The sequence below is a fragment of the Piliocolobus tephrosceles genome, chromosome 21 (assembly GCF_002776525.5).
Source record: "Piliocolobus tephrosceles isolate RC106 chromosome 21, ASM277652v3, whole genome shotgun sequence".
Lineage (NCBI taxonomy): Eukaryota > Metazoa > Chordata > Mammalia > Primates > Cercopithecidae > Piliocolobus > Piliocolobus tephrosceles.
In genome coordinates this window covers 33,204,583-33,232,429 of record NC_045454.1, presented here as the reverse complement: position 1 = coordinate 33,232,429, position 27,847 = coordinate 33,204,583, and the positions used below count along the sequence as shown (strand labels likewise).

At 41.1% G+C, this 27,847-nt stretch overlaps 1 protein-coding gene across 1 annotated transcript in view; it reads left to right on the top strand.

Annotated features, from left to right (window-relative positions):
• Window positions 1-2,287: 2,287 nt before the first annotated feature.
• The window catches only part of LOC111554384 (zinc finger protein 253), a 37,002-nt gene continuing 11,442 nt past the window's right edge, over window positions 2,288-27,847 (top strand). The window contains 3 exon segments of the mRNA XM_023229900.3: window positions 2,288-2,449; window positions 21,235-21,361; window positions 21,863-21,952. Coding sequence (XP_023085668.3) covers window positions 2,447-2,449; window positions 21,235-21,361; window positions 21,863-21,952 — 220 coding nt within the window. The 5' untranslated portion in view covers window positions 2,288-2,446.

Genomic DNA, 27,847 nt, shown 5'->3' with positions numbered 1-27,847 from the left:
GGCCTCCCAAAGTGCTGGGATTACAGGCTTGAGCCACCGCGCCCGGCCTTCTTGTTTTAAAAAAAATTTGTAGTGGCCATTATAATGGGCATTAGGTTATTTGGTTTGTCATTGTTTTTTTTTCTTTCTCTACAAATTGGTAATTTTGTGTGTCCTTTCAAATGCATTTTCCCATTTGCGTTTTTTTTGATGAAAACTTTATCCATTTCTAAATTGAGTTATTCAACTTTACTGTTTAAAGAGTTGTTTATATATTTTGAATATTAACTCCTTTAACACATAATATACAAATGTTTTCACCCGTTTTCTAAGGGATGTTGTCACTCTTGAATTTTTTTTTTGATGTGCAGAAATTTTGAAGTCTAATGTAGTTAAACTTTTATTTGTTGCTCATGTATTTAATGTCATATCTAAGAAAATAATGCCAAGACCAATGTCATGTCTTTTTATTGTATTTTTCCTAAACAATTTGTTAGTTTGTTTATGTCTAAGTATTATATTTAAAATATGTTTTTGTATCATTCAAGGAAATAATGCAACTTTATTTTATCAGTGTTGATACTGTAGCTTTTAACTGTTGGTTGTATTGACATCTTTGAACAATGAAATTTTTTGACCCCTGAGCAAGAATATGATGAAGAGTGTATTTTATTTTCACATATTTTTGAATTTGCCAGTTTGATTTTTGCTTTTAAGTCCTAGTTTTATTCAGTTTTTGTTAGAAAACACACAGTGTATAATTTTAGTCTTTTAAAATTGATTTGTTGTTGTTTTGAGACAAGATCTTACCATCACCCAGGCTGGAGTGCAGTAGCATAATTTTGGCTCACTGTTGCCTCAGCCTCCTGGGTTCAAGTGATCCTTTCACGTCAGTTTCCTGAGTAGCTAGGACTACAGACATGCACTACCATACAACCTCTGCCTCCTGGCTTCAAGCGATTCTCTTGCCTCAGCCTCCGGAGTAGCTAGGACTACAGGTGTGCACCAGCACGCCCGGCTAATTTTTTGTATTTTTAGTAGAGATGGGGTTTCACCGTGTTGGCCAGGCTGGTCTTTAACTCCTGACCTCAAGTAGTCTGCCCACTTTGGCCTCCCAAAGTGCTGGGATTACAGGCGTAAGCCAACACACCTGTCCCTAAATGATTTCTTTCTACCTCCTATAACAGTTTGAAATTACTTAAAGGTTGTTTCAAATTGAAAAAATAAAAAGAATGTAGATATAAATAAAATATAAATAGTTAAAAAATTACAAGAGATTACAAATTATATATGTAAATCTCGAGAGGTCAAAAATGACAAATTTTGTTTATTTATACGGTTTTATTTATTCATTTTTGGAGACGCAGTCTCACATTGTCACCAGGCTTGAGTGCAGTGGTGCAATCTTGGCTCACGGCAACCTCTGCCTCCCGGGTTCAAGCAATTCTCCTGCCTCAGCCTCCTGAGTAGCTGGGATCACAGGTGCATGCCACCACGCCCGGCTAATTTTTTGTATTTTTAGGGTTTGACGGTGTTAGCCAGGATGGTCTCGATCTGCCCGCCTCAGCCTCCCAAAGTACTGGGACTACAGGCCTGAGCCACCGCACCCGGCTTTACAAGGTCTTATTAAAATTAGCTTTAGTATTGATAATACACTATTTCCAAAGTAAAAGTTGATTTTCTCTTGAACAAACATTTCATGTATTATTAATATGGCAGCAAAGTACTTCTGTTCACCTTTTGAATACATTCAAAAAGAGACAGAATACGAGATAGAATTTTCCCATGCTCTGGTATGGGATGCTCAGCTCAGGGAGGAAGCCCTGTTTGAAAAGGCTGCAGGTAGGCCGGGCTCGGTGGCTCACGCCTGTAATCCCAGCTCTTTGGGAGGCCGAGGCGGGCGGATCACCCGAGATCGGGAGCTCAAGACCAGCCCGACCAACATGGAGAAACCCCGTCTCTACTAAAAGTACAAAAAATTAGACGGACGTGGTGGCGCATGCCTGTAATCCCAGCTACATGCAGGAGAATTGCTTGAACCCGGGAGGTGGAGGTTGCAGTGAGCCAACATCGTGCCATTGCACTCTAGCCTGGGCAACAAGAGCTAAACTCCGTCTCGAGGGGAAAAGAAAGCACGAAAGAAAGAAAAGGCTGCAGCGTAGGTTGCCACTCTTTCTTCACCCAGCCCAGTATGTGATCATATCTTCTGTTACTCAGCGACTGAGGGGGCGGGGCCTTAAGCGTTATCCAATCAGGGACGCTGGGCTGGAAACCGTCCAATCAGGTACGCAGCTGGAGTGAACAGAATGGTTTATGGGGGCCTTTGTTTCTCGCTGCAGCGGGAGCTCCAGGTTTATCTTCTATGTTGTGTGTCCTGTGCATATAGAGACCCAGCCTCTGTGGCCGTGTGACCTGCAAGTATTGGGAGAGCCACAGCTAAAAGCCGGGACCCTCTGGAAGCCTAGAAATGGTGAGTGCCGGGTCCAACCTCCCCAGAGAGGGGAGGGGCTGGTTGAAACTGGTGGGAAGTGGCTCTGGAGGGACTCTGCCTCCTCACAGTCAGCTCCACAATCTGCCGCCCGAGTTCTCCTTGCCCCGCTCGGCCTCTCTCCTTCAGCCATAAGATGGCGGCTGCGGTAACAGCCGGGGGCCCGTCTCTTCCCTGCACAGTGACTGTGTCCTGGCCTGGAGCCCTCTTTCAGCAGCTCTGCACCCGCAGCACCGCGTTTCTCCCAGATCGTGCAAGGACCACGGGAGAGTCGTCAGGGGAGAATCCTGACTCGGGGTGCGGGTTCATGAATGGGAAGAGTTTTGGTCCGTGGGGTCGTTAGAAACAAGCGCTCGGTGCCGCAAAACAAAACAAAACAAAAAACCACCCAGCACTTAGAAAATTTCACAGGAAGGCATATTTGCTTCCGAAGAAGGGTGCTGCTCGCGTCTATCCTGATCGCAAGAGCACATCGAAGAAAGGAAGGAAGGTTTTTTTTTTTTTTTTGAGGCGGAGTTTTGCTCTGGTTGCCCAGGCTGAAGTGCAATGGCACGATCTCGGCTCACTGCAACCTCTGTCTCCCAGGTTCAAGCGATTCTCCTGCTTCAGCCTCCGGAGTTGCTGAGGTTACAGGCATGTGTCAGTCACCACGCCCGGCTGATTTGTATTTTTAGTAGAGATGGGGTTTCACCATGTTGGTCAGGCTGGTTTTGAACTCCCGAACTCAGTTGATCCGCCCGCCTCGGCCTCCCAGTTAGAAAGGGGATTTTAACCCTAACGCGGTTATTGTCTTTGTGTCTTTCCCCCATTGGCCGGGGTCTGACCTCACAATCTAGGCTGATCTGATTGGCTACTTTCCAAATAGGGAAGGGGTGCGGGTCGCAGATTGGAACTGGCGGTTTGGGTTGCTTACCGAGCGGGTGTCTAGGTAGAAGGAGGTACAAAAAAGTTGGTCCTAAGAACAAGGAACAAGAAAGGCCTTTGAAGAGGAGTCTATTATATCTGTCAGGGTTCACAGTTTCTCTTTTCTCCTATTAAAAATTTATGGGGCCGGGCGCGGTAGCTCACGCCTGTAATCACAGCACTTCAGGAGGTCGAGGCGGGTGGATTACGTGAGGTCAGGAGTTGAAGACCAGTGTGGCCAAAATGGGGAAACCCCATCTCTACTAAAAGTACAAAAATTAGCTGGGTGTGATGGCGAATGTCTGTAGTCCCAGCTACTGGAAAGGCAGAGGTGATAGAATTGCTTGAACCCGGGAGGCGCAGGTTGCAGTGAGCTCAGATCGCGCCACTGCACTCCAGCCTAGGCGACAGAGCAATTCTGTCTGGAAAAAAAAAAAAAAAGATTGTGAGAGTCACTGCAAAAATATGAAATAATTTAATCAAAGAGTGATTCAAGAATTGTAGAGCACCCAGCTATAGTTTGTAGTTTGTGGTCCATGGAGGGGCTTGAAGAAAAGACATTTATAAAATGCCTGATGGCCGGGTGCAGTGACTGGCCATCCCAGCACTTTGGGAGGCTGAGGCCGGAGGATCACGAGGTCAAGACCAGCCTGACCAACATGGTGAAACCCTGTCTCTATTAAATATACAAAAATCAGGGGGTCGTGGTGACAACGCGCCTGTAATCCCAGCTACTGGCAAGGCTGAAGCAGGAGAATCGCTTGAACCTGGGAGGCGGAGGTTGCAGTGAGTGGAGATCCTGCCACTGCACTCCAGCCTGGGCGACAGAGACTCCGTCTCAGACAAAAAATAAAATGAAACAAAATGCATGATGAAGAAAACAAATTCAATAATTGGTTAGGTATATTTACACAGTTCCTTCATTTGCACAATCAAGGGAGAAATTTCCTGGTTATGTAATCAGAGCTTAATTGGCAGTTTATAGTTGTTTAAGCCTGAAAATTTTTCCCCTAACGTAGTAATTTACCAAAAAATGCACTTGAGTTTAGATTTTTGTTTTAGAAGTAGGAATCTGGGGACTAGACCCTCCTCAGTCTAATTGCTTGCCACTTAGTTATTTTCACACCCCGCAGGGGACTGATTGTCCCTGGCATTTTTCACATGTGTCCCAAGCAGGGCCTCAACTGTACCCCATGTTCCTCAATTAATCATTTTTTAAAAAGCATTGCCTAACAATATTGAAAAGATTTTCTGTTTGTAAATATTTCCAATGTGAAGAGGGCACAGACTAATCCCCTGACACTGTATTGTAAAAAATATCTGTGCCTCTTTTTCTTTTATTTTACCAGAGAACTTACCAAAATGTTTTTGGGTCAAGATTTCCCTTTTGAAGCCGGGTGCAGTGGCTCACGCCTGTAATCCCAGCACTTTGGGAGGCTGAGGTGGGCAGATCACGAGGTCAGAAGATGGAGACCACCTTGTATAACACAGTGTAATCTTATCTCTAGTAAAAATACAAAAACTTAACTGGGCGTGGTGGCACACGCCTGTAGTCCTAGCTACTTAAGAGGCTAGGGTAGAAGAATCGCTTGAACCCGTGAGGTGGAGGTTGCAGTGAGCTGAGATCGTGCCACTCCACTTAGGCTGTTTTAGTACTTTCTGGGGATAAACCAAGATACCCACCATGGCTATGTCTGCTAGAGTGTCTAGTGACTATTAGCTCTTTGGTCATTTTCTCCCATAGAACCACCTTAAGTATGGAGTGTAGCCTCTCAAGGGAGCAGGTGGCAGCCTTGGGGCTGAAAGGCATCTCCTGGTGCCCTTTTTTTTTTTTAAAGCTAACACCTTGAGACATGAAGATTGTCTTCACCTAACTTAGCTCCGTTTCTTGGAGATACATTGCTGGTCAGCCGATCAGATGCTAGCATTGAGGGAAAAACAAATAATTTCTGCTTCCTGGATTCTCTTGGTGGGGACAGAAAAATAGTGGAAAAAAATAATAGTGAAAAGTTTGTGAAAAAACACTCCAAAAGACAAAAAAGTTGACCCCAGTGAGATGGAGTAAAAACTTACAAAGTAAAATGCACCTGGTGCACTCACTGGGGCATAGCGCAGTGTCTCCTGGGAGGGTGGTTATTCAGCATGTAAGGGAGCAGGATGGGGTGGGTGATTGGATCTGTACCTTGAAAAGATTTCAATCCGTCCAATCAGGTATGCAGCTGGAGCGAAGAGAATGCTGTCTGGGGGCCTTTGTTTCTCGCTGCAGCGGGAGCTCTAGGTTTATCTTCTGTGTTTTGTGTCCTGTGCTTAGAGACCCAGCCTCTGTGGCCATGTGACCTGCAAGTATTGGGAGAGCCACAGCTAAACCTTATTTTGACCTCACTACTTTTATTTTTATTTATTTATTTTTTTGAGACAGTCTCACTGTGTTGCACAGGCTGGAATGCAGTGGCTTGATCTCAGCTCACTGCAGCCTCCACCTCCTGGGTTCAAGTGATTCTCATGCCTCAGCCTCCCGAGTAGCTAGGACTACAGATGCGCACCACTGCACCTAGCTAGTTTTTGTATTGTTAGTAGAGATGGACTAGGCTGGTCTCCAGCTTCTGGTCTTAAGTGATCTGCTGGCCTTGGCCTCCCAAAATGCTGGGATTACAGGTGTGAGCCACTGCACCCAGCTGACATCAGTTTTTAAGTGTAATTTGCATTTTATTATTAGGGCTTGAAAAGTAAGAAAATATTTATAAAGAACATAAAACAGATGAGTTTCAAAAAATAAGTATCTAATCACATATTCCATTTGTTAATAATTCTCATTTACCTTTTTATTTCTCAGAGTGAGTTTAGGAATTTTCTCAGGTGTGTTTTTTATGGCTGAGTGGCTTCAAACAGAATTCCAAGCCTTAGCTTTAAGAATGCTAGCTACCAAGGAAAGAAATAGGGAAAATCTCTCTTCCATTTTGACTATAGATAAGAAATAGGTTTCCACAGGAAAATGTAGTAGATAATTGATGAGTTACATAGATTGATCAAAATATCAGTTTCTCTGTAATCCCAGCACTTTGGGAGGCCGAGACGGGCGGATCACAAGGTCAGGAGATCGAGACCATCCTGGCTATCCCGGTGAAACCCCGTCTCTACTAAAAAATACAAAAAACTAGCCGGGCGAGGTGGTGGGCACCTGTAGTCCCAGCTACTCAGGAGGCTGAGGCAGGAGAATGACGTGAACCCGGGAGGCGGAGCTTGCAGTGAGCTGAGTTCCGGCCACTGCACTCCAGCCTGGGCGACACAGCGAGACTCCCTCTCAAAAAAAAAAGTATCAGTTTCTCCTTTTGCAGGGTAAATTTGTGACAGTGAATATCTCGGTTCTATATCCTGTTGTCTTGATTTCTGAGTTTAATGCTAAATTATATGTGATGAAATGTGGTACCTCCTTTTTTTTTTTGTTGGAGTCTTGCTCTGTCACCCACGATGGAGGGCAATGGTGCAATTTCGGCTCACTGCAACCTCTGCCTCCTGGGTTCAAGCCATTGTCCTGCCTCTGCCTCCCTAATAGCTGATATTACAGGTGCATGCCCCCACACGTGGCTACTTTTTGTATTTTTAGTAGAGACGGGGTTTCACCATGTTGGCCAGACTGGTCTCGAGCTCCTGACCTCAGGTGATCCGCCCCAGTCAGCCTCCCAAAGTGCTGGGATTACAGGCATAAGCCATCACACCTGGCTGAAATGTGGTACCTTCTACAAATGTTCCCATATGATTAATGTTTAATTACATTATTTTTTAATAGAAATAAAGAAGTAGACATATTTGCTTTTCTTATGAAAGTATAAAATACAAGCACTTTAAGTGCAATGGCTCACACCTATAATCCCAGCACTTTGGGGAGCTGAAGCGGCTGGATCACTTGAGGTCAGGAGTTTGAGACCAGCCTGCCCAACAAGGTGAAACCCCATCTCTACTAAAAATACAAAGATTAGCCCGGTTTGGTGGCACATGCCAGTAGTCCTAGCTACTTGGAAGGCTGAGGCAGGAGAATCGCTTGAACTGGGGAGGTGGAGGTTGCGGTGAGCTGAGATCATGCCATAGCACTGTAGCCTGGGAGACAGAGCAAGACTCCATCTCAAAAAAAAAAAAAAAAAAAGTTAGCACCTTAAAATTTCCTTCCTTTATATAAACACTGTAAATGAGTAATTTGACTGAGTTTTTCAAACACTCAATTTTTGCAAGCCATTTTTCCAAGTGAATAACTCTGACATGGAAATTAAAGCTTGGACCTAGTGACTCCTAGGTTATAATTAGACTGCGACTGGCCTAATTATAAGATCTTTATGGCTTGAAAAATTTGGGCAGAAAAGGGCTTTCTTTCCTAGGGAGGAGCAAACAAGATTAGACAGGAGGTGGGAGGGGAATGAGAGGGTGAAAAAGTCAAGTTATAGAAAAGAGAAGGCCTTACTCTGAAATCAGCATGTTCTTAGGAGGGACGTAAAATGCTGTTGTATGTTGACTCAGACCTGAGGGTCAGGAGCCTGAGGGAGGGAGATAAACTTAAGTAAAGTTTGATTAAGAAATATTTAGGCCGGGCGCGGTGGCTCAAGCCTATAATCCCAGCACTTTGGGAGGCCGAGACGGGCGGATCACGAGGTCAGGAGATCAACACCATCCTGGTTAACATGGTGAAACCCCGTCTCTACTAAAAAATACAAAAAAACTAGCCGGGCGAGGTGGCGGGTGCCTGTAGTCCCAGCTACTCGGGAGGCTGAGGCAGGAGAATGGCGTAAACCCGGGAGGCGGAGCTTGCAGTGAGCTGAGATCCGGCCACTGCACTCCATCCTGGGTGACAGAGCAAGACTCCGTCTCAAAAAAACAAAAAAGAAAAAAAAATTTCATTTTAAACTGGGCGCGGTGGCTCACGCCTGTAATCCCAACATTTTGAGAGGCCGAAGCAGGCATATCACCCGAGGTCAGGAGTTCGAGACCAGCTTGGCCAACATGGTGAACGTCTGTACTGAAAATACAAAAAGTATTGGGAGGACGAGGTGGGCGAGTCACCTGAGGTTGGGAGTTCAAGACCAGCCTCACCAACATGGAGAAACCCCCATCCCTACTTAAAATCCAAAAAATTAGCCAGGTGTGGTAGTGCATGCCTGTAATCCCAGCTATGGGAGGGTGAGGCAGGAGAATCGTTTGAACCTGGGAGGCAGAGGTTGCAGTGAGCCAAGTTCATGCCATTGCACTTCAGCCTTGGCAACAAGAGCAAAACTCCGTCTCAAAAAAAACCCCAAAATAACAAAAATTAGCCTGGCGTGGTGGGCACCTGTAATCCCAGCTACTTGGGAGACTGAGGCAGGAGAATTGCTTGAACCTGGGAGGCGCAGGTTGCAGTAAGACGAGATCGTACCACTGCACTCCAGCTTGGGCAACAGAGTGAGACTCTGGCTAAAAAGAGAAAAGATTTTATTTTAATCACTGAAGACAAATTTAACTGATTTTTTTTTTTTTAATGGGAAAAAGGAGAAAATGTGCAGAGTGTGTGTCTGGCTGTGTGATAGATAAGAAAAGACAGCACCATCTAAGTCATAATGGGAAGGGTGTTTCTTTCCATAAACTGTACCCGGAGTACACAAAACTTGGAGAATTTTATTAATCATAAATATTTTTCAGGGCCGGGCGCGGTGGCTCAAGCCTGTAATCCCAGCACTTTGGGAGGCCAAGACGGGTGGATCACGAGGTCAGGAGATCGAGACCATCCTGGCTAACACGGTGAAACCCCGTCTCTACTAAAAAAATACAAAAAAACTAGCCGGGCGAGGTGGCGGGCGCCTGTAGTCCCAGCTACTCCGGAGGCTGAGGCAGGAGAATGGCATAAACCCGGGAGGCAGAGCTTGCAGTGAGCTGAGATCCGGCCACTGCACTCCAGTCCGGGCGACAGAGCGAGACTCCGCCTCAAAAAAAAAAAAAAAAAAAAAAAAAAAAAATATATATATATATATATATTTTTCAGGATTATCTATGTGTTTCATCTTTCCCCATCTCTTTTCTTTGTTCTATGCATTTCTTCCATTTGGCTTTTCCTGGTCTGCATCTTATATATGAAGCCAGTAAACATAACTGCAGTGTTTTGCTGAGTTCTGAGAGTAGCTCTACCAAATTATTGAACTTCAGGGAAGTTATGGGAGTTCCCGGTTTTTAAATAGTAGCTCAGAAGCATAAATGGACCCAAGGGGTTTGTGACTGGCATCTGCAGTGAGGACAATGTTGTGGGACCCAGCCCTGAATCAGGGTCTGTGCTGACTCTGGGTGGTGTCAGAATTCAAATGTTAGACAGCAGTTGTTGTTGGAGAATTGTTTGATGTGCAGCACACTACAGATTTGGTGCCAGAAAAAAAATATCATGGAGGCGTGGCCTGGAATAAAACTCTGGGTGTCTGGGAATGGGAGCCTCCGTACACAGGCTGTCACACTGCCCATTGTCCTGTGATTCTAGTTCTTCTCCCAGGGTGACAGAAGACTGCAAACTTAAGAGGAAGGAGCTCTGATGACAGACTCCCTTCTCCCGCATCTGCCACCACAGGATTCCCACCCACTCACAAACACACACACTAGACATTGACATGTCCACACTCTTCCCAGGCATAGGCACAACCCTCAGGAACTGCACCACGGCATTTTTGATCCTAGTGTTTCTTGCCAAGAGCCCACAGTGTCTACAATTCTGGCATTTCCCCACCCCCAGACACTGAATCTGCAGCAGCAAACTTTTTTCTCCACCAACCTAGGATTTGGACCACCTGTTCATAATCTCATCTGCCTGCATGCACACAGAAATAAATCACAGTATAGCCCCACCTGGGTCACTATCTGTAGCAAAGATCAGTCCTTTCACCTACATTGCACTGTCTCCCACCCAGAGGTTTTTCTTTTTCTTTTAGCTTTTATTTTTGGTTCAGGCTACACATGTGGGTTTGTTATACAGCAAAAATTATGTCATGGGGGTTTGGTGTGCAGATTATTTTGTCACTGAGATACTAAGGATAGCATCAAAGAGGTATGTTCTCTGATCCTCTTAGTCCTTCCACTGTCCACCCTCAACTAGGCCTCAGTGTCTGTTGTTCCCCTTTTTGTGTTTGTGTATTCATATTATTTAGCTTTTACTTGTAAATAATACGCATTTGTTTTTCTGTTTCTGCATTAGTTTTCTGAAATAATGGTCTGCAGCTTTATTGATGTTATTACAAAGGACGTGATCATTTGTTTTTAAATGGCCACAGATTATTCCATGATGTTTATGTACCATATTTTGTTTTTACTACATCTTTTATTTTGTTTTATTTTATTTTAATTTTGGAGGCAGGGTGTCACTTATTGCCCAGGCTAGAGTACTGTGGTGTGATACAGCCTTATTTAGCCTCAACCTCCCAGGTTCAAGCAATTCTTTCCTACCTCATCCTTTCAAGTAGCTGGATCTACATGCCTGTGTTACCATGCCTGGCCAATTTTTCTCTTTGTATTTTCTGTGGAGACAGGATTTTGCCATGTTGCCCAGGTTGGTGTTAAACTTCTAAGATCAGGCAAGCCACCTGTCACATCCTCCCAAAGTGCTGGGATTACAGGCATGAGCCACCGCATCTGACCATAGCATATTTTCTTTTTCCAGTCTCCCATTGATAGGCCTGTCCATGTCTTTGCTATTGTGAATAGTGCTGCAATGAATATACATATGAATGTATCTTTATAATACAATAATTTATATTTCTTTGGGTATATATCCAATTATGAGGTAGAGTATAAGCATTCCCTTTTCTCTGCAACCTTGCCAGCATCTGTTATTTTTTGACTTTTTAAAAATAGCCATTCTGACTGGTGTGAGGTGGTATCTCATTGTGGTTTCTCTTTTAATTTCTCTAATCATTAGTGATGAGCATTTTTTCCCCATATGCTTGCTAGCCACATGTATATGTTCTTTTGAAAAGCGTCTGTTCATGTTTTTTTGGCCTACTTTTTAAGGAGATTTTTTTTTTCTTGTAAACTTGTCTAAGTTCTTAATAAATTCTGGATATTAGATCTTTGTCAGAGGCAAAGTTTGCAAATATATTTTTTTTTATTCTGTAAGTTGTCTGTTTACTCTGTTGATAGTTTCCTTTGCTGTGAAGAAGCTCTTTAGTTTAAATAGGTCCCATTTGTCAATTTTTGCTTTTGTTGCAATTGCTTTTGGTAGCTTATGAACTTTTTGCCAGTTTCTATGTCTAGAATGGTATTTCCTAGGTTGTCTTGCAAGGTTTCTTATAATTTCTAGTTTTTCATTTAAGTCTTTAATTTATCTTGAGTTGATTTTTGTCTATGGTGTAATGAAGGGGTCCAGTTTCAGTCTTCTACATAGTGCTAGCAAGTTATTCCAGCACCATTTATTAAATGGAGAAACCTTCCCACATTATTCTTGTCAGCTTTGCCAAAAATCTGATGATGGTAGGAGGGTGGCATTATTTCTGGGCTCTGTAGTCTGTTGCACTGGTCTTGTGCACTCATGGATTTTTTTATAACATCTTTCTCTCTTCTGCTTTTTCCCCCATAAACATTTTTTCAAGTGTATACAGTGCAAAATTCTGATGTCCAGCAGTTCAAAAACTCTTTAAAAAGTTCCAAAAAGGGGGTTGGGGGGCTAGGGGAGGGACAGCATTAGGAGAAATACCTGGTGTAAATGATGGGTTGATGGGTGCAGCAAACCTCCATGGCACATGTATACCCATGTAATAAATCTGCACATTATGCATATGTACCCCAGAAATTAAAGTATAATAAATAATAAAAAGTTTCAAAAATATTTTGATATTCTTTGTTTTCTTAAGGAATTTAGGTTATATGTAGATTTTTCTCTGCTTTTTTGAAATATATGTAAATCAGATTAACATTTAAATAAACCTTTAGTCATTTTTTCAGGTCCAGATTATGTAGTACTTCAGAATTATTGCTTTGTTTTTGCTTCTGAAGAGTTTATTTTTTTCATTTTTAGTCCTTTAAATTATACACAGATTTGTTTAGATAAAAGTCCATTTTAAGAGCACACAGAAGCTTAGCACAAAGATAGAATTAAATTTAGCAATACAGAATGATAAAGACTAAAAGATACTAAGTAAAAGTCCATTTTAAGAGCACACAGAAGCTTAGCACAAAGATAGAATTAAATTTAGCAATACAGAATGATAAAGACTAAAAGATACTAAGTTTCTTTGACAGAAACCTGATTATCCAAGGTAATCATCTGATATTTGCAGGCTGAAGTACTTATACCGCACAAGCAAGAACAGTTCAGTGCGTAAACTAAACAGTGGAGTCTGTAGTTGTACCTTGCTTTCTATTTATTACTTCAGAACAATTAGCATAGTTATGTATAGGGTTTGTAGGCAACCTGCATTCATATACATTAAACTTTTTTTTTTTTTTTTGAGGCAGAGTTGTCCAGGATGGAGTGCAATGGTGTGATCTTGGCTCAGGCAAAGTGCCTCCCAGGTCCAAGCAATTTTCCTGTCTCAGCTTCCCGAGTAGCTGGGATTACAGGGATGCACCACCAGGCCCAGCTCATTTTGTATTTTTAATAGACATGCAGTTTCTCCATATTGGTCAGGCTGGTCTTGAGCTCCTGACCTCAGGTGATCTGCCTACCTCAGCCTCCCAAAGTGATGGGATTACAGACATGAGCCACCATGCCTGGCCGTTTTTTTTTTTCTTTAAAACAGAGTCTCACTCTGTTGCCCAGGCTGGAGTGCAGTGGTATAATCTCGGCTCACTGCAATCACTGCCTTCTGGGTTCAAGTAATTCTCCTGCCTCAGCCTCCCGAGTGGCTGGGGTTACAGGCGTGCACCACAATGCCCAGCTACTTTTTTGTATTTTTAGTAGAGGCAGGATTTCGCCATGTTGGTCAGACTGGTCTCGAACTCCTGACCTCAGGTGATCCACCCACCTCAGCCTCCCAAAGTGCTGGTGTTACCGGCATGAGCCAAAAACAGTATTTTCTACAATAGTATGAATATAAGTCCACAATGCTTACTTTGAATGATTTTTTTTAATATTGCTATTTATACTTTTGAAATATAAAGTGTTTTAACTGAAGTATAGTTGCAGTTTTTAAAAATGCTACATACATTGCCAGGTGCAATGGCTCACGCCTGTAATTCTAGCACTTTGAGATGAGAGACTGAGGCAGGTTAATTACCTAAGGTCAGGAGTTTGACACCAGCCTGGCCAACATCGTGTAACCCCATCTCTACTAAAAATAAAAAATTAGCTGGGTATGGTGGCACACGCCTATAATTCCAGCTACTTGGCAGGCTGAGGCAGGAGAATCACTTGTTCCTGGGAGGCGGAGGTTGCAGTGAGCTGAGATTGCACCATTTCACACCAGCCTGGGTAACAGAATGAGACTGTGTCTCAAAAAAAAAAAAAAAAAAAAAAAAAGCTACATATATTATGTCTAGTTCATTAAAATTATTCATACTTAGATATTTATATCTAATATCTAAAGAAAATTTACTACCAAATTGTTAGAGTAGATATTAGTCTGAAATGTTTATTACTTTACTCAATAGGAGTAATTATGAGTAAACACAATTTTGTTATCTTTTATTTCACTAAATTGGAATGCTGCTATTACAGGAAAAATAAAGACAGGTGATGTGGCCACCAAGAACCATGATAGCTCTTCAGTTAGCTATGTTGCAAGTTGTAATATATTCCACTATATGAACACAGTCAGATTCTATTTCTTCATCTTTAAGTGTTGTTGGAAGTTGTCAGATGTATTTCAATATAGAACCCCCATTCAATGGCTAGGAGATGAGAGAGCAGCAGAGATGGAAAAAAACTTTATAAAATTCTTCTGAAACTCTGCCCCCTTTCTTCATAATGCTCATGTTTCTCACGCTGAGAGTACCTGTGCACTTTGGGTGTTTATAGAGAAATTGCTTTTAGGGGAACATTTTCTAGCTCATTTGATCAATCTTAACCTGAACTTTTTTTTTAAAGATCTTTTTAACATTTTTCTGTCAAAATAATCTTGCTCAGATGGAGATCTGTTTTTCTCTCCAATACTTTCGGTGTCTGTTTCAGAAGCCCTATTAGCATCCCATGGTGTCTGAATGAGGTGGGCTGTCACCGTGAGAACTTTTGGAGCTATTTCTATCTGGACTCATCCTGGAAATTCAGCAGTATTTTCTTCATGTCACCATTACAAGTAGAAACTGTGGCTGAAACATTGCTCATATTCTCATGATTGTGAAGGTGCAGTTCTACCCACGTGGCCTGCAGGCTCTCCTCCTGCAGCTCAGGCCTCACTCTGTGATGGGACACTAGAGTTCTGCTTTGGCAAATGGGGTTCACATAAACTGTGAACTGTGCTCTGATCTGTGTCTCAGTGGCAGATGGTAGAGGTCAAGAGAGGACACTAGCAACCAGGAGAATGCAAGCAGGAGTGTCGTAGCCCAGTGCCAGGGAGCACTGAGCCACTACTCTAAAATGTAAATAGCCAAAAAGATAGAATGCTAGCAGAGTGAAATCCTGCCTTCAGCAGGCACCTGGCTTCAAGCTGCTAAACTACATCCTGTTATGAAGATGGGAAAAGTTTATTTGTCATTGAATATAAGCAATTAGCATACACAGATGACCTCTTTAATCTCCAGGTGAATTTCCAGCACCATGTATGACATGATGCTGGAAATTCTTCTACTTGTGGACTAATTGTGGTGATCATCTTTCTGTCTTTGCAGCCTCTTAAGCAGATTGACAATGATGCATGTCACATTCACGTTTAATTGTGTAATAAAAACGTTTTCTTTCTTTTGTCTTATTGTGAAGATTTTCTGGGGCTAGATAAAATTTTTATTTTAATTATTGTTTCCAAACACTGTCTAGAATTACCAGACATGATACAAACACATAAAGTGCCAACCAGAATTTACTCTAGAGGGGACTTTCCCTCTCGGGCTTCCAGTCAACTCACAGTTGTGCAGCAAAGTGCATGCTGTCCCCCAAATATGCAGAAAAAATTGTGTCTCTTCCTATTTGGCATCTATAGTCCTCTACAGTCTCTTCAAGAGAGGCTAGACTACATTTCTATGAACTTCACTGGGCTGTGATCAATTGTTTTCTCTCTCTCAGAATGACTCTTGAATCTTCAGACCTGAAACTGATTCAGAGACCATGGAGCTCACAGACCAAATCACAGTAACATGTATGCATTGAGTAGACGTGTAGACATGAGAATCTCCACTTTCCCCTTTCTCTTCTTGCTAAAATGCTTACAGATGTGCAGGTAACACCTGCTGCTACTGCAGCCATTCAGGTCCTACATCTGCAGCTCCACATTTTGAATCCAAGTTTTTGAGATTTGGGAAATAAAAACTTTTATCTGACAAATGCAAGTTCTTTTGGTTATCAAACTCAGATGTTAAAAAAGTATGGTTATGTCTTTCTCCCCCTTTGAACTATGTATTCATCTCTTGAAACTGTTCACTGTTGTCACAAGTAGCTATAAATTAAGCTAACAGTGCCACATTGGACACTATATCCCATAGCCTAAACCATAATGATATATATGTAAATATATATAATCAATGTTATTTCTGTAAATAAATAAAAATTTCTGACAACTTTGTATCATCCCACTGTTTCCCTGTTTTCTTGTCTTTACCAATCCTCTTGTAACTGCTGCTAATCAAAGTGTAGATTCCAGGCAACTTGAATCTTTCCTCCCAGGTTATAATCCTTAAGCTTCCAAATAAACTGTCTACTTATATTCATGTTGTATCGGCTTTTTTTTCTTTCATGGAGACTTATCATTTAGAATGGCTAGAGCAGCCTCTATGAGGGGATCTCTACTATTGTACTCCACTTGCTGTAATACCAGAAGATGCAGAGCCAGGTGGATCCTACGTAGAATCTGCAGATAAAGTCTGGCCTCTGCGTGGGATTTACAAAAAAGGGCCGGACTTTTTTTTTTTTTTTTTTTTTTTTTTTTGAGACGGAGTCTTGCTCTGCCGCCCAGGCTGGAGTGCAGTGGCCGGATCTCAGCTCACTGCAAGCTCCACCTCCCGGGTTCACGCCATTCTCCTGCCTCAGCCTCCCGAGTAGCTGGGACTACAGGCGCCCGCCTCGTCGCCCGGCTAGTTTTTCGTATTTTCTATTAGAGACGGGGTTTCACCGTATTAGCCAGGATGGTCTCGACCTCCTGACCTCGTGATCCGCCCGTCTCGGCCTCCCAAAGTGCTGGGATTACAGGCTTGAGCCACCGCGCCTGGCCAGGGCCGGACTTTTGATTGAGAATGTACAGAAAACAAACAAAAGACATTTTCTGCATTGTGAGATGTCAACATAGACATCTTACAGCCCCCATTTGGGCGTGTGGCTCTGTGAGATTTTTCACATCTTGTTCATTGACCTGCTACAGTTATGTGAGAGGCTCTAGGAGGAAATGATGGCAGAATCTGTAAGTGTAAATAAGCATCTTAGGAGTGAGAGATCAAGGCCACAAAGTTTCCAGAGCCATGACCACAACTACATTTACCTGTAAAATGTGATACTGGAGCAGAGTATTTTTGTTCTTTCTCTTACCCAAGAGCTAGCAAATCAGAATGGGTGATCCAGGTTCTGGAGCTCCACCAGTGCAGTTCTGTTTTTTATTTAGAGTCAGCCTGAGTCTCTCCAGCCTGGTTTATCATTGGGCCATCAATCCAGGGTCACTGGGAATTCTCTCACGATGATCTAGGTGTCTTTGAGGTATTCGAGGATATCCAGAGCAGAATTGTGTCAGGCTGAGAAGTGTGGTTAATTGTGCTTCTGTCTCAGTGTAAGATAAATGAGTCATCTTGTGTTTGTTCATCCCCTCATACAAGAGGTGTCTTTGGTTGGTACCCAGATGAGAGTTTCTCCAGTTTCCGGTGCTTGAATGATAAACAAGGATGAGATCTGGAGACCTAAATAGATAAAGTACTTCCTTACATTTCATATAACCATTAAAAAAAAAAAATGAAGCAGTCATGGTTCCTACAATCCAGATACTTTTAGTGTAACCTAGCCACTGGATAAATAATTGAATTATGCATCATATGGTTGGTACAATAAATAGATGTGTCCAAAATCTTGGGCTTCATTTAGGCCACTTTATATTGCTGTGACTTCTGATGTCTACAGCTGTAGGGATATTCACGAACAGAAGAATTGTTATTATAATTAATTTTTGTTTTTTGAGATGGAGTCTTGCTGTGTTGCCCAGGATGGAGTGGAATGGTGTGAGCTCAGATAACTGAAACTTCTGCCTCCCGGGTTCAAGCGATATTCCTGCCTCAGCCTCCAGAGTGTCTGGGATTAATAGGCGCCCACCACCACACCCGGCTAATTTTTTGTATTTTTAGTAGAGATGGTTTCAACCTGATGGCCAAGCTGGTCTTTAACTCCTGACCTGAGGTAGTCTGCCTGCCTTTGCCTCCCAAAGTGCTGGAATTACAGGTGTGAGCCACCGTGCCCAGCCACATATTTCTTTTCTAATCAAATTACCCTAGAAAGGCCTGATGCAGTGCCTCACACCTGTAATTTTACCACTTTGGGAGGCTGAAGCAGGTGGATCACAAGGTCAGGCATTCCAAACTAGCCTGGCCATTACAGTGAAACCCTGTCTCTACTAAAAATACAAAAATTAGCTAGGCATGGTGGCATGCACCTGTAGTTTCAGCTACTTGGGAGGATGAGTCAAAAGAACAGCTTGAACCCAGGAGGCGGAGGTTGCAGTGAGCCGAGATCATACCAGGGCACTCTAGCCTGGGCGACAGAGCAAGACTGTGTCTCCAAAAAAAGAAAATAAAAATTACCCTAGAAAACTTTGGGAATTTGTTTAAATTGCATAGTAGTATATAGTATAAAATTGACAGGGTGGTGGCTAGAAAAAATAAAAATTACAGAAACTAGATAAGGTTAGAAAAAACAAAACTAGAAATACCCTAGTGGCATAGAGAACCGAATTCCACATAGGGTTCTCACCCGATCAGACCTGTTAAGATCACCCTCTTTAGAGGCCTTATTTAGGTCTGACTCTACCCTGGAGTCTTGCCTCGCAGAAATGATTAGAAGAGATCAGAGTTTTGGCTGTAGAGATGGTTTCAACATGCTGCCTTTCTAGAGCTGGTGCTTAGAATTTACTGAAACTCAAAAGCAGATAAATCAGAAAAACAAAGTATGTATTAGAGGGTGTTAATTTTTAAATTTTCTATGAATCCAGTGCTCGCAGAGACATTCTATTTAGCAACTTGTTTTCTATTTCTGAAGATCCAGTAGTTGCTCCACAAGTGACAAAAAAAGAAGTAAATATAAACAGAATAAAATTTTCTCTAAACTACATTAAACTCTTTCTTTCTATAGCTTGAAATCTGTCTATATTTAGCTTTTATTCCATACAATTTTTTTAAAAAGTTGATGACAGAGAAACAGAAGAAGAAATAAAAATGCTGGGCGCTTTATCTAAATCCTGGAAATTATTAAACCTAGCTCCCAAGGTGTTATGAGAATTAAATCACATAATTTGTTATGCCCAGCACAGTGCTCTGTATCATACTCTCGAGCACATAGTACCTGCTTAATAAACATTGCATTAGTACATGTGTACATGTTCTTTTTTAAATACAGATTTATTCAGACATTGCTGCTTTCTGTTTCTTCTGTAAACTTTAAAGAGCCAGCAAATAATTTAAAACTTTAGGATGGAGATGGGTTGTCTTTATTTGTACCAGAAGTATTTGGTTGTGACAAGAGTGCTGAGTGTAAGGGACCCTGTGCTGTGCCTGCTTCTCTAACTAATGCTAATAATGAGCCAAGGGGGAGCAACATCAGCATTGACAGGAAACTTGTTTAAAACACCCATTCATGGACCCTTTTCAAACTTGCAGAATCACATTACATAAAGTGGGGTCAAAATTACCAAGTGATTTATAAGCTCATTAAAACTTTAGAGGCAGTGCTCTCATTCATGAGAGTTAAGTTCCACCTTTGCACTAAAGAGTGGTCACAGGGCCTGTTCTGTTTGGGTTTAGTAGGGAGAGGTGATTGTGGTGCATGTTTCCATTACTGTAGCAGAAATTGCTGGTGTCTCTGGCAGGGAGGGCACCTGAGGACAGGAAAGGAGAAACTTATATTTTTATCTTCATGAAGCAGCTTATTGTTCCTGAATCTCTTCTGTTTTAAAGGACAGAAATGGGTGGACTTTTTCTGTCTTTTTTTTTTTTTTTTTTTTCTGCCATTTGATGTCATGCTACCAGGTAAACAGGTGGTGCTGACACTTTTAAGGACATATTCTCAAGATACAGGTATAATTTGTCCAGAGAATCTCATCTGAGAAGGAATTCCAGAGAAGCAGGAGAAAGAAAAAAAGTGGCTTTTCTGTCTCAGATCAAGACCTGTATTCACTCTGCCTCCTCGAATGCTATGCATTTAGTATTCACAAACATTTATTTCTCTACTTTTGCTTTTTTTTTTCTAATGAGTTTGGTTTAAATGCTTCTTAAAATTCTTATATGATAGTCAAGGGTCTCTGTAAAATATTTCTTTTCTATACCTTAGAGCCTCCTCTACATTCGCTACATCATAGCTTCTTATATGCCATGCAGGATTCTCAGCAATAATTTATGATCTGCAATATTAAAAGTGCTCCCTTTGTGGCTGTTGAACATGGAAAGTTGTGGATACTCAAGATTTCTATTGGGGGAAACTGTGTTCCTTAGTAAAGATGGAAAACATAATGTTGAGGCTCCATTTATGTGTTCCATTAGCTCTATGCCAAACAAGATTAAGGAAAAGCTTATTTAAATGGGATGGCAGTTATTAACCAGAAAGTTCTGGAAAAAAAAATTAAGATACCTGCTCTCTAGGGTGCTAAATGAAGCCTACTTAAAATTCCTACTAAAAATTATAGAACATAGGAGTTATCTGTATTTTGAAGTTAGCATAAAACATGTTTCTTTATGGTTAAATTCAGAATTTTATTTACTTTCTTTGGGAGGAACATTTCAGCCATGATGCTGTGTTCTTCTGTGTGCATTACCACATCATAAAAATTTGTCCTAGTGCAATTAATGGTTAATGATTCACTTGGTGATATGGCTCTCTGATAGATTTTTTTACAATAGAGTTAATTATTTTTCTCTTCATTATTAAGTATTTTTATGCAGCTGATGTGCATAAAGCATCACATTTAATCTGGCAGCTGTCCTTTTTTCTCTTTTTTGCTACATACTTTTCTTTGGAAAATGAAGGTTCTTATCTTTGTTTACAGGCCAGAAAACCTGGGAAAAACACAGGCTCTTCCATTTACTGGATATTTGACAAAATACCGTTCTTGGGCCAAAAACATTTGCATTAGAGATGAGCTCTTTAGAAATTCAAAAAGTCTGACTTTATGCCAGATCTTCTGGAATTAAAAAAAAAAAAAAACCCTGCACAACAAAGTTTTCAGCTTATTGTGTATATTAAAATTTGAAAGGTACCTTCTAACTCAAGATGTCTTTTGCATCTGAAAAATATTCACAACTCATTCCATATGATGCAAATATAGCACTCAAAAATGTACATATTCATGGCCTTAATTTTATACTCTATTATCTAGAAAAATATCATATATAAACTGATGTTGTGAATCTTGTGCTGCTCTTTTTTCTCAGAGTTAGAGATTACATTAGAGAATATTTTTGTGTTTAAAAATATTTTATTGGATAATTTTAGGCAGTCCTATGAGTCAGAACCAGTTCTCTTTACTCTCTAATTTCATCTTAAGTCAAATTAAAAATTCCACTCATGGCTATTTAGTAAATATGTGTGTGTGTGTGTTTTTCAGGGACCATTGCAATTTAGAGATGTGGCCATAGAATTCTCTCTGGAGGAGTGGCATTGCCTGGACACTGCACAGCGGAATTTATATAGGGATGTGATGTTAGAGAACTACAGAAACCTGGTCTTCCTTGGTGAGGATAACTTGAGTACATAATTCATAATATACCCTAAAGGTTTTATTTCTCTTTTTTGTAGAATGTTTTTTAGTAATTTTTTCTTTGCATAAAAGAGTTTCAGATCCCCTTTTTCCAGAAAGTCTTCCTAATTTGTTTATTTAGAAAATAATTTCTTCAACATGTTTAATCTTAATCCAAACTTTCCACATCCTGAGTTGAGCTGTATTCTTCACTCTAAATTAGTGGTAATTCCAGAAATTTAGTGACATAAAATATTGTTGCCCCCACCTAAAAATCTAATTGCCACCGCCAATTTTTGATTCAGTAGTACCAGATAGTGAAATTAAGAAACCTATAAATTGAAAGTATTTTCTAAATATTTAGAAATTTCTGTTATAAATTATTATTTTGGTATTAATTTACTAAAATGTTTTATGACATCTCTGCTGAGCACATTACTAACTTGTAATTGGAGAATATGAGCAAGATTCATGTTATTTATTTTTAATAAAACAGGGATTGTTGTCTCTAAGCCAGACCTGGTCACCTGTCTGGAGCAAGGAGAAAAACCTATGGAGAGACATGAGATGATTGCCAAACCCCCAGGTAGGTGCGAGTGAAAATGAATACAACAGATGACACAGATAAGACGTCCCAATGTCAAAGAGAAAGCCAGTCTTTAAAATGTGATTCGGGATACTGTGTTCCAAAGGAAATACTTCCTGGGCAGCTGTATTTTAATTTTGCTATCACAAAAGGGCATCTTCTGTCTTGTGCTTTTAAATTCTCTAAGAATTCTACTTCTCCTTTGGTGAGCTTCCTTCAAGTTCACAGTGAGAGCCAAAGTCCTCTTCATGGCATGTAAGAGACTGCGCAGGCTAGGCCTGGTAGCTTATGCCTGTACTCCCAGAACATTGGGAAGCAAAGGCAGGTGGATCAGATGAGGTCAGAAGTTTGCGCTTAGCCTGACCAACATGGTGATACTCCATCTCTACTAAAAATACAAAAATTAGCTGGGCGTGGTGGTGGGTGCCTGTAATCCCAGCTACTTGGGAGGCTGAGTCAGGAGAATCACTTGAACCTGGGAGGTGGAGGTTGCAGCAAGCTGAGATCATGCCATTGCACTCCAGCCTGGGCAACAGAGCAAGACTCCATCTCACCAAAAAAAAAAAAAAAAAAAGAAGAAAGAGACTTCACAGTGTGGCTGCTTTTCCGTTGTTTTGGGGACACACAAATATCTGCATAATATTGAGAAACTAAAACTTTTTTTTAAGTCCTCTTTTTACATCAGTTCTGAAATGCGTGAGAGTAGTAGTTTCTGTTGCATTTTTTTTTTTTAGTTTCATGTAAATTTTACAATTGAATTTTCCATTACTGTGAAAAAATACTACTGCAATTTTGATAGGAAGTGTATTGAATCTATAGATCACTTTGGATAATATGGCACTTTATTAATATTTGTTCTTTCAATCCAAAGACATAAAATTTTAAAAAATTTATTTTGATCTTCCCTTTTTTCATTGATTTAATTGTAAAGGTTTTTTACATCCTTAGTTAATTTTTTTCTCAGAAATGTATTATTTAATGCTATAGTAAATAAGATTTTTTTCTCTATTTTATCAGATAGCTTAAGTGTATGAAACTGTAGCTGGGTGCAGTTTAAGTGTATTGAACCATAGCCGGGCGTGGTCTCCCAACGTACTAGATCACACCTGTAATCCCAGCACTTTGGGAGACCAAAGTGCGCTGATCACCTGAGGTCGGGAGTTTGAGACCAGCCTGACCAACACAAAGAAACCCTGTCTCTATTAAAAACAAAACAATTAACCGGGCATGGTGGTGCATGCCTGTAATCCCAGCAACTCGTGAGGCTGAGACAGGAGAATCGCTTGAACCTGGAAGGCAAAGGTTGCAGTGAGCTGAGATCACACCGTTGCACTTCAGGCTGGACAAAAGAGCTAGACTCCTTCTCAAAAAAAAAAAAAAAAAAAGTGTTTGAAACCATACATATACTTGTATGTTAACTTTATATTTTGCTAATTTACTGATTGTATTTATTAGATAGGGTTTAATGTACCATTTATGGTTTTTTAAATATATGATTGTATGATCTACAAACAGCAACTTTTTACTCTTTTTTTTTTTTCAATTTCAGTGTTTTTTGTTTTTTATTTCTTTGACTAATTCTTCTGCCACATACTTCCAGTGCTACATTAAAATAGAAGCATTGGCTGGGCTCCCTGGCTCACACCTGTAATCCAGGCACGTTGAGAGGCCAAGGCAGGTGGATCACCTGAGTTCAGGAGTTCGAGACAAGCCTGACCAATATGATGAAACCCCGTCTCTACTAAAAATACAAAAATTAGCCAGGTGTGGTGACATGCACCTGTAATCCCAGCTCCTTGGGAGGCTGAGACAGGAGAATCACTTGAATCCGGGAGGCAGAGGTTGCAGTGAGCTGAGATCACACCATTACATTCCAGCCTGGGCAACAAGAGCGAAACTCTGTCTCAAAAAAAAAAAAAAAAAAGAAGCATCGACAATGGACACAATGTAGTTTTGTATTGGTATCTAAATTTGATGGACCAAACACCTCTTCAAGTTTTTATATACTGATTTTAGAAGGTAAAGATCTTCTTTTATTGGGCCCTTAGGGTGATGAGATACACTGTGAATTTTTAGTGAAAAGGGGTTGTAGCTTGGTCACAAGACTGCTGGGTCTGCACTAGGGCCCACCTTTAGTTGGCTTGGTACAGGGGCTTGGGTAGTTGTGATTCCCATTTTATTTTTGGACAGACTGAATATCCTTTCAGGTTCAAGCAATTCTCATGTCTCCGCTTTGCAAGGAGCTGGGATTACAGGAGTGACTCACTGTGCCCGGCCTTAGTGTAGGTATCTTAATACCAGTTTATTGTATCTTGGTTTTACTTTTATAATTTCAGAAAATGTGCAATTCTGTTTGTACATTTAAGTCAATTTGAGGTTTAATTAAGAGATAAATTGCTGGGCCCGGTGGCTCACTTCTGTAATCCCAACACTTTGAGAGGCTGAGGCAGGTGGATTATGTGGTCAGGAGTTTGAGACTAGCCTGGCCAACATAGTGAAACCCCATCTCTTCTAAAAATACAAAAAAATTAGCCGGGTGTGGCGGTGGGTGCCCGTAATCCCAGCTACTTGGGAGGCTGAGGCAGGAGAATCACTTGAACTCAGGAGGCAGAAGTTGCAGTGAGCTGAGATCACACCATTGCATTCCAGCCCGGGCAACAGTGTGAGACTGTGTCTCAAAATAAATAAATAAATAAATAAATAAATAAATAAATAAATAAATAAAAAAAATTATGCAGTTTATTACAATCAGATTACATATGTATGCGTGTTTATAAATATGACACCAGTTTTAGTTGTGGCTTCTCTTATATTCTTTCTTACCTGATTTTCGATGGTAGCTTTAAGTGAGCAGTCATTGAGATAGTTTTATTTTTTCCATGTGTTTAATGATGAATATATACTTCCTTTTGTGAGAAAAACACTTTTGTGATTTGAAGGTAATTTTCAACAGGATTTATAATTCTGTATTTGTTTCAGTTTTTCTTTACAAAATTGTTTTAAAAACACACAACATAAAATTTACTGTCTTAAATCTATTGAAGTGTACATTTCAGGGCCAGGCATGGTTGTGGCTCTCATCTGTAATCCCAGGATTTTGTGATGCCAAGACAGGAGGATCCTTGGAGCCCAAAAGTTTGAGAGCAGCCTGGAGAATATATGGAGATCCCTCTCTATAAAAAAATTACTAATAGCCAAGCATGGTGGTATGCAGCCGTGGTCCCGGGTACTTGGGAGATTGAGAGGGAGTCAAATTTGTGCCACTACACTGCAGAGTAAGATCCTGTCTCAAAAAAATACTGTTCATTTCAGGCATGTTAAGTATATTCACATTGTTATGCAAAAGACTTCTAGAAACTTTACATCTTATAAAACTAAAACTTAATTCCATTAAGTAACAACTGCTCATTTTACCCTCTCCCCAGCCCTTGACTGACAAACCTTCAACTTTCTGTTTTTATGATTTTTGACTACTTATGCTACCTCATATAGCTGGGCGCGGTGGCTTATGCCTGTAATCCCGGCATTTTGGGAGGCCAAAGCAGTCGGATCACCTGAGATCAGGAGTTTGAGACCAGCCTGACCAATATGGAGAAACCCTGTCTCTACCAAAAATACAAAAAAATTAGCTGGGCATAGTGGCACATGCCTATAATCCCAGCTCCTTGGGAGGCTGAGACAGGAGAATCACTTGAACCTGGGAGGTGGAGGTTGTGGTGAGCCGAGATTGTGCCATTGCACTCCAGTCTGGTCAACAAGAGTGAAACTCCATCTCAAAAAAAATAAATAAATAAAAATAAAGATACCTTATATAAGTGGAATCATACAGTATCTATAATTTTGTTACTGGTTTAATTCAGGTGACATATTTTCAATGTTCATCTTAAAATGTGACAAGATTGTTCTTTTTAAGGTGGATTAATATTCCATCATATGTATATGTTACATTTTTTGGTATGTTTATAAATCAAGAGACATCTGGGTTGCTTCAGCCTTTTGACTTTTGTGCATACTGGTACAATAAACATGGATTTTCAAATGTGTCTTCCAGGTCCTGTGTTACATATTTTGTTTCTTTTGTTATTTGTTATTTTTATTTTTATTTTTTTGAGATCAAGTCTCATGCTGTCACCCAGGCTGGAGTGTAGTCATGTGATCTCGGCTCACTGCAACCTCTGCCTTTTGAGTTCAAGCAATTCTCCTACCTCAGCCTCCCAAGTTCCTGGGATTATGTGCACGTGACATCGCCCATCTAGTTTTTGCATTTTTAGTAGTCACAGTGTTTCACCATGTTGGCCAGGCTGATTTTGAACTTCTGACCTCACTTGATCTGCCCACCTCGATCTCCCAATGTGCTATGATTACAGGCTTGAGCCACTGCGCCTGGACTGTGTTACGTATTTTGGATATAGATTTATAAATGAGGAACATTTATAACATTTTAAAATAATGGCTGCAAAATTATTTTCCACCAGTCAACGTGGGTTTCATTTTTATTGCATCATCAACAGATTTGGTGTATTTAAAAAAAATTCTAGTGGACATTCTAATGGGTGTGAGGTGATTTTGTATGTTATCATGTTTCTTTTTTTCATTTCTCTACAAATTAGTAATTTTGTGTCTCATTTCAAGTGCATTTTTCCATTTGTGTATTTTTTTGAGAAAAGTTTTTTGTCCATTTCTAAATCAAGTTATTCAACTTTACTGTTTAAAGAGTCATTTATATATTTTGAATAGTAACTCCTCTAACAAGTAATATGCAAATGTTTTCAGCCACTTTCTAAGGGACGTTGTCACTCTTGAAATTTTTTCTTTCAGAAATTTTGAAGTATAGTGTAAACTTTTCTGTTCTTTTATTTGTTGCTCATACATTTAATGGTGTATCTAAGAAAATGGTGCCAAGACCAATGTCATGTCTTTTTTTTTTATTTTTTCTTTTCTTTTTTTTGAGACAGAGTCTTGCTCTGTCGCCCAGGCTGGAGTGTTGTGGCGCAATTTCTGCTCCCTGCAAGCTCGGCCTCCCGGGTTCACGCCATTCTCCTGCCTCAGCCTCCCGACTGGGACTACAGGCGCCCGCCACCACGCCCGGCTAATTTTTTTGTGTTTTTAGTAGAGCCGGGGTTTCACCGTGTGAGCAAGGATGGTCTCGATTTCCTGACCTCATGATTTGCCCACCTCGGCCTCCCAAAGTGCTGGGATTACAGGCCTAAGCCACCATGCCCAGCTTTTTTTGGTATTTTTTCTAAAAGATTTGTTAGTTCATTTTGTCTAAGTATTTTATTTAAAATATATTTTTGTATCATTCAAGGAAATAATCCAACTTTATTTTATCAGTGTTGATACTGTAGCTTTTAACCGTTGGTTGTATTGACAAATTTGAACAATGGAATTTTTTGACCCCTGAGCAAGAATATGTTGAAGAATGTGTTTTATATTCACATCTTTTTGAATTTGCTATCTGACTTTTGCTTTTAATTCCTAGTTTCATTCAGTTTTTGTTAGAAAGCACGGTGTAAGGCCCCGCCCAGCTGGGCACTGGCGGGTGGCGTAGCCTGTGAGAGCTCCCGGGTGTTTTGGGGACCGTGGGCCGAGCGCACTGACCTGGTGTACATGTCCCGGGCTGTGACGCCGGCGCCCGGCTCCATGTGTGTGGCCCGGGACGCATTATCTGGCCGGTGGTGCTGGCGGGCCAGCAGACAGGCTGAGCAAGCACAGGTGAGCGAGTGCGGTGGACCTGGGCGGCCCCACAGGTGGAACAAGCACGCGCGGCCCGGCGCCCCCGGCCCCAACACCGCCCAGCCCCGTGGGCGACCCCAGACCCGCAGCCCCACTAACCTGCGCGCTGCCCAGGGCCTGGCCGACCCACGGCCGGTTTGGTCAGCACGTCGTCTCAAG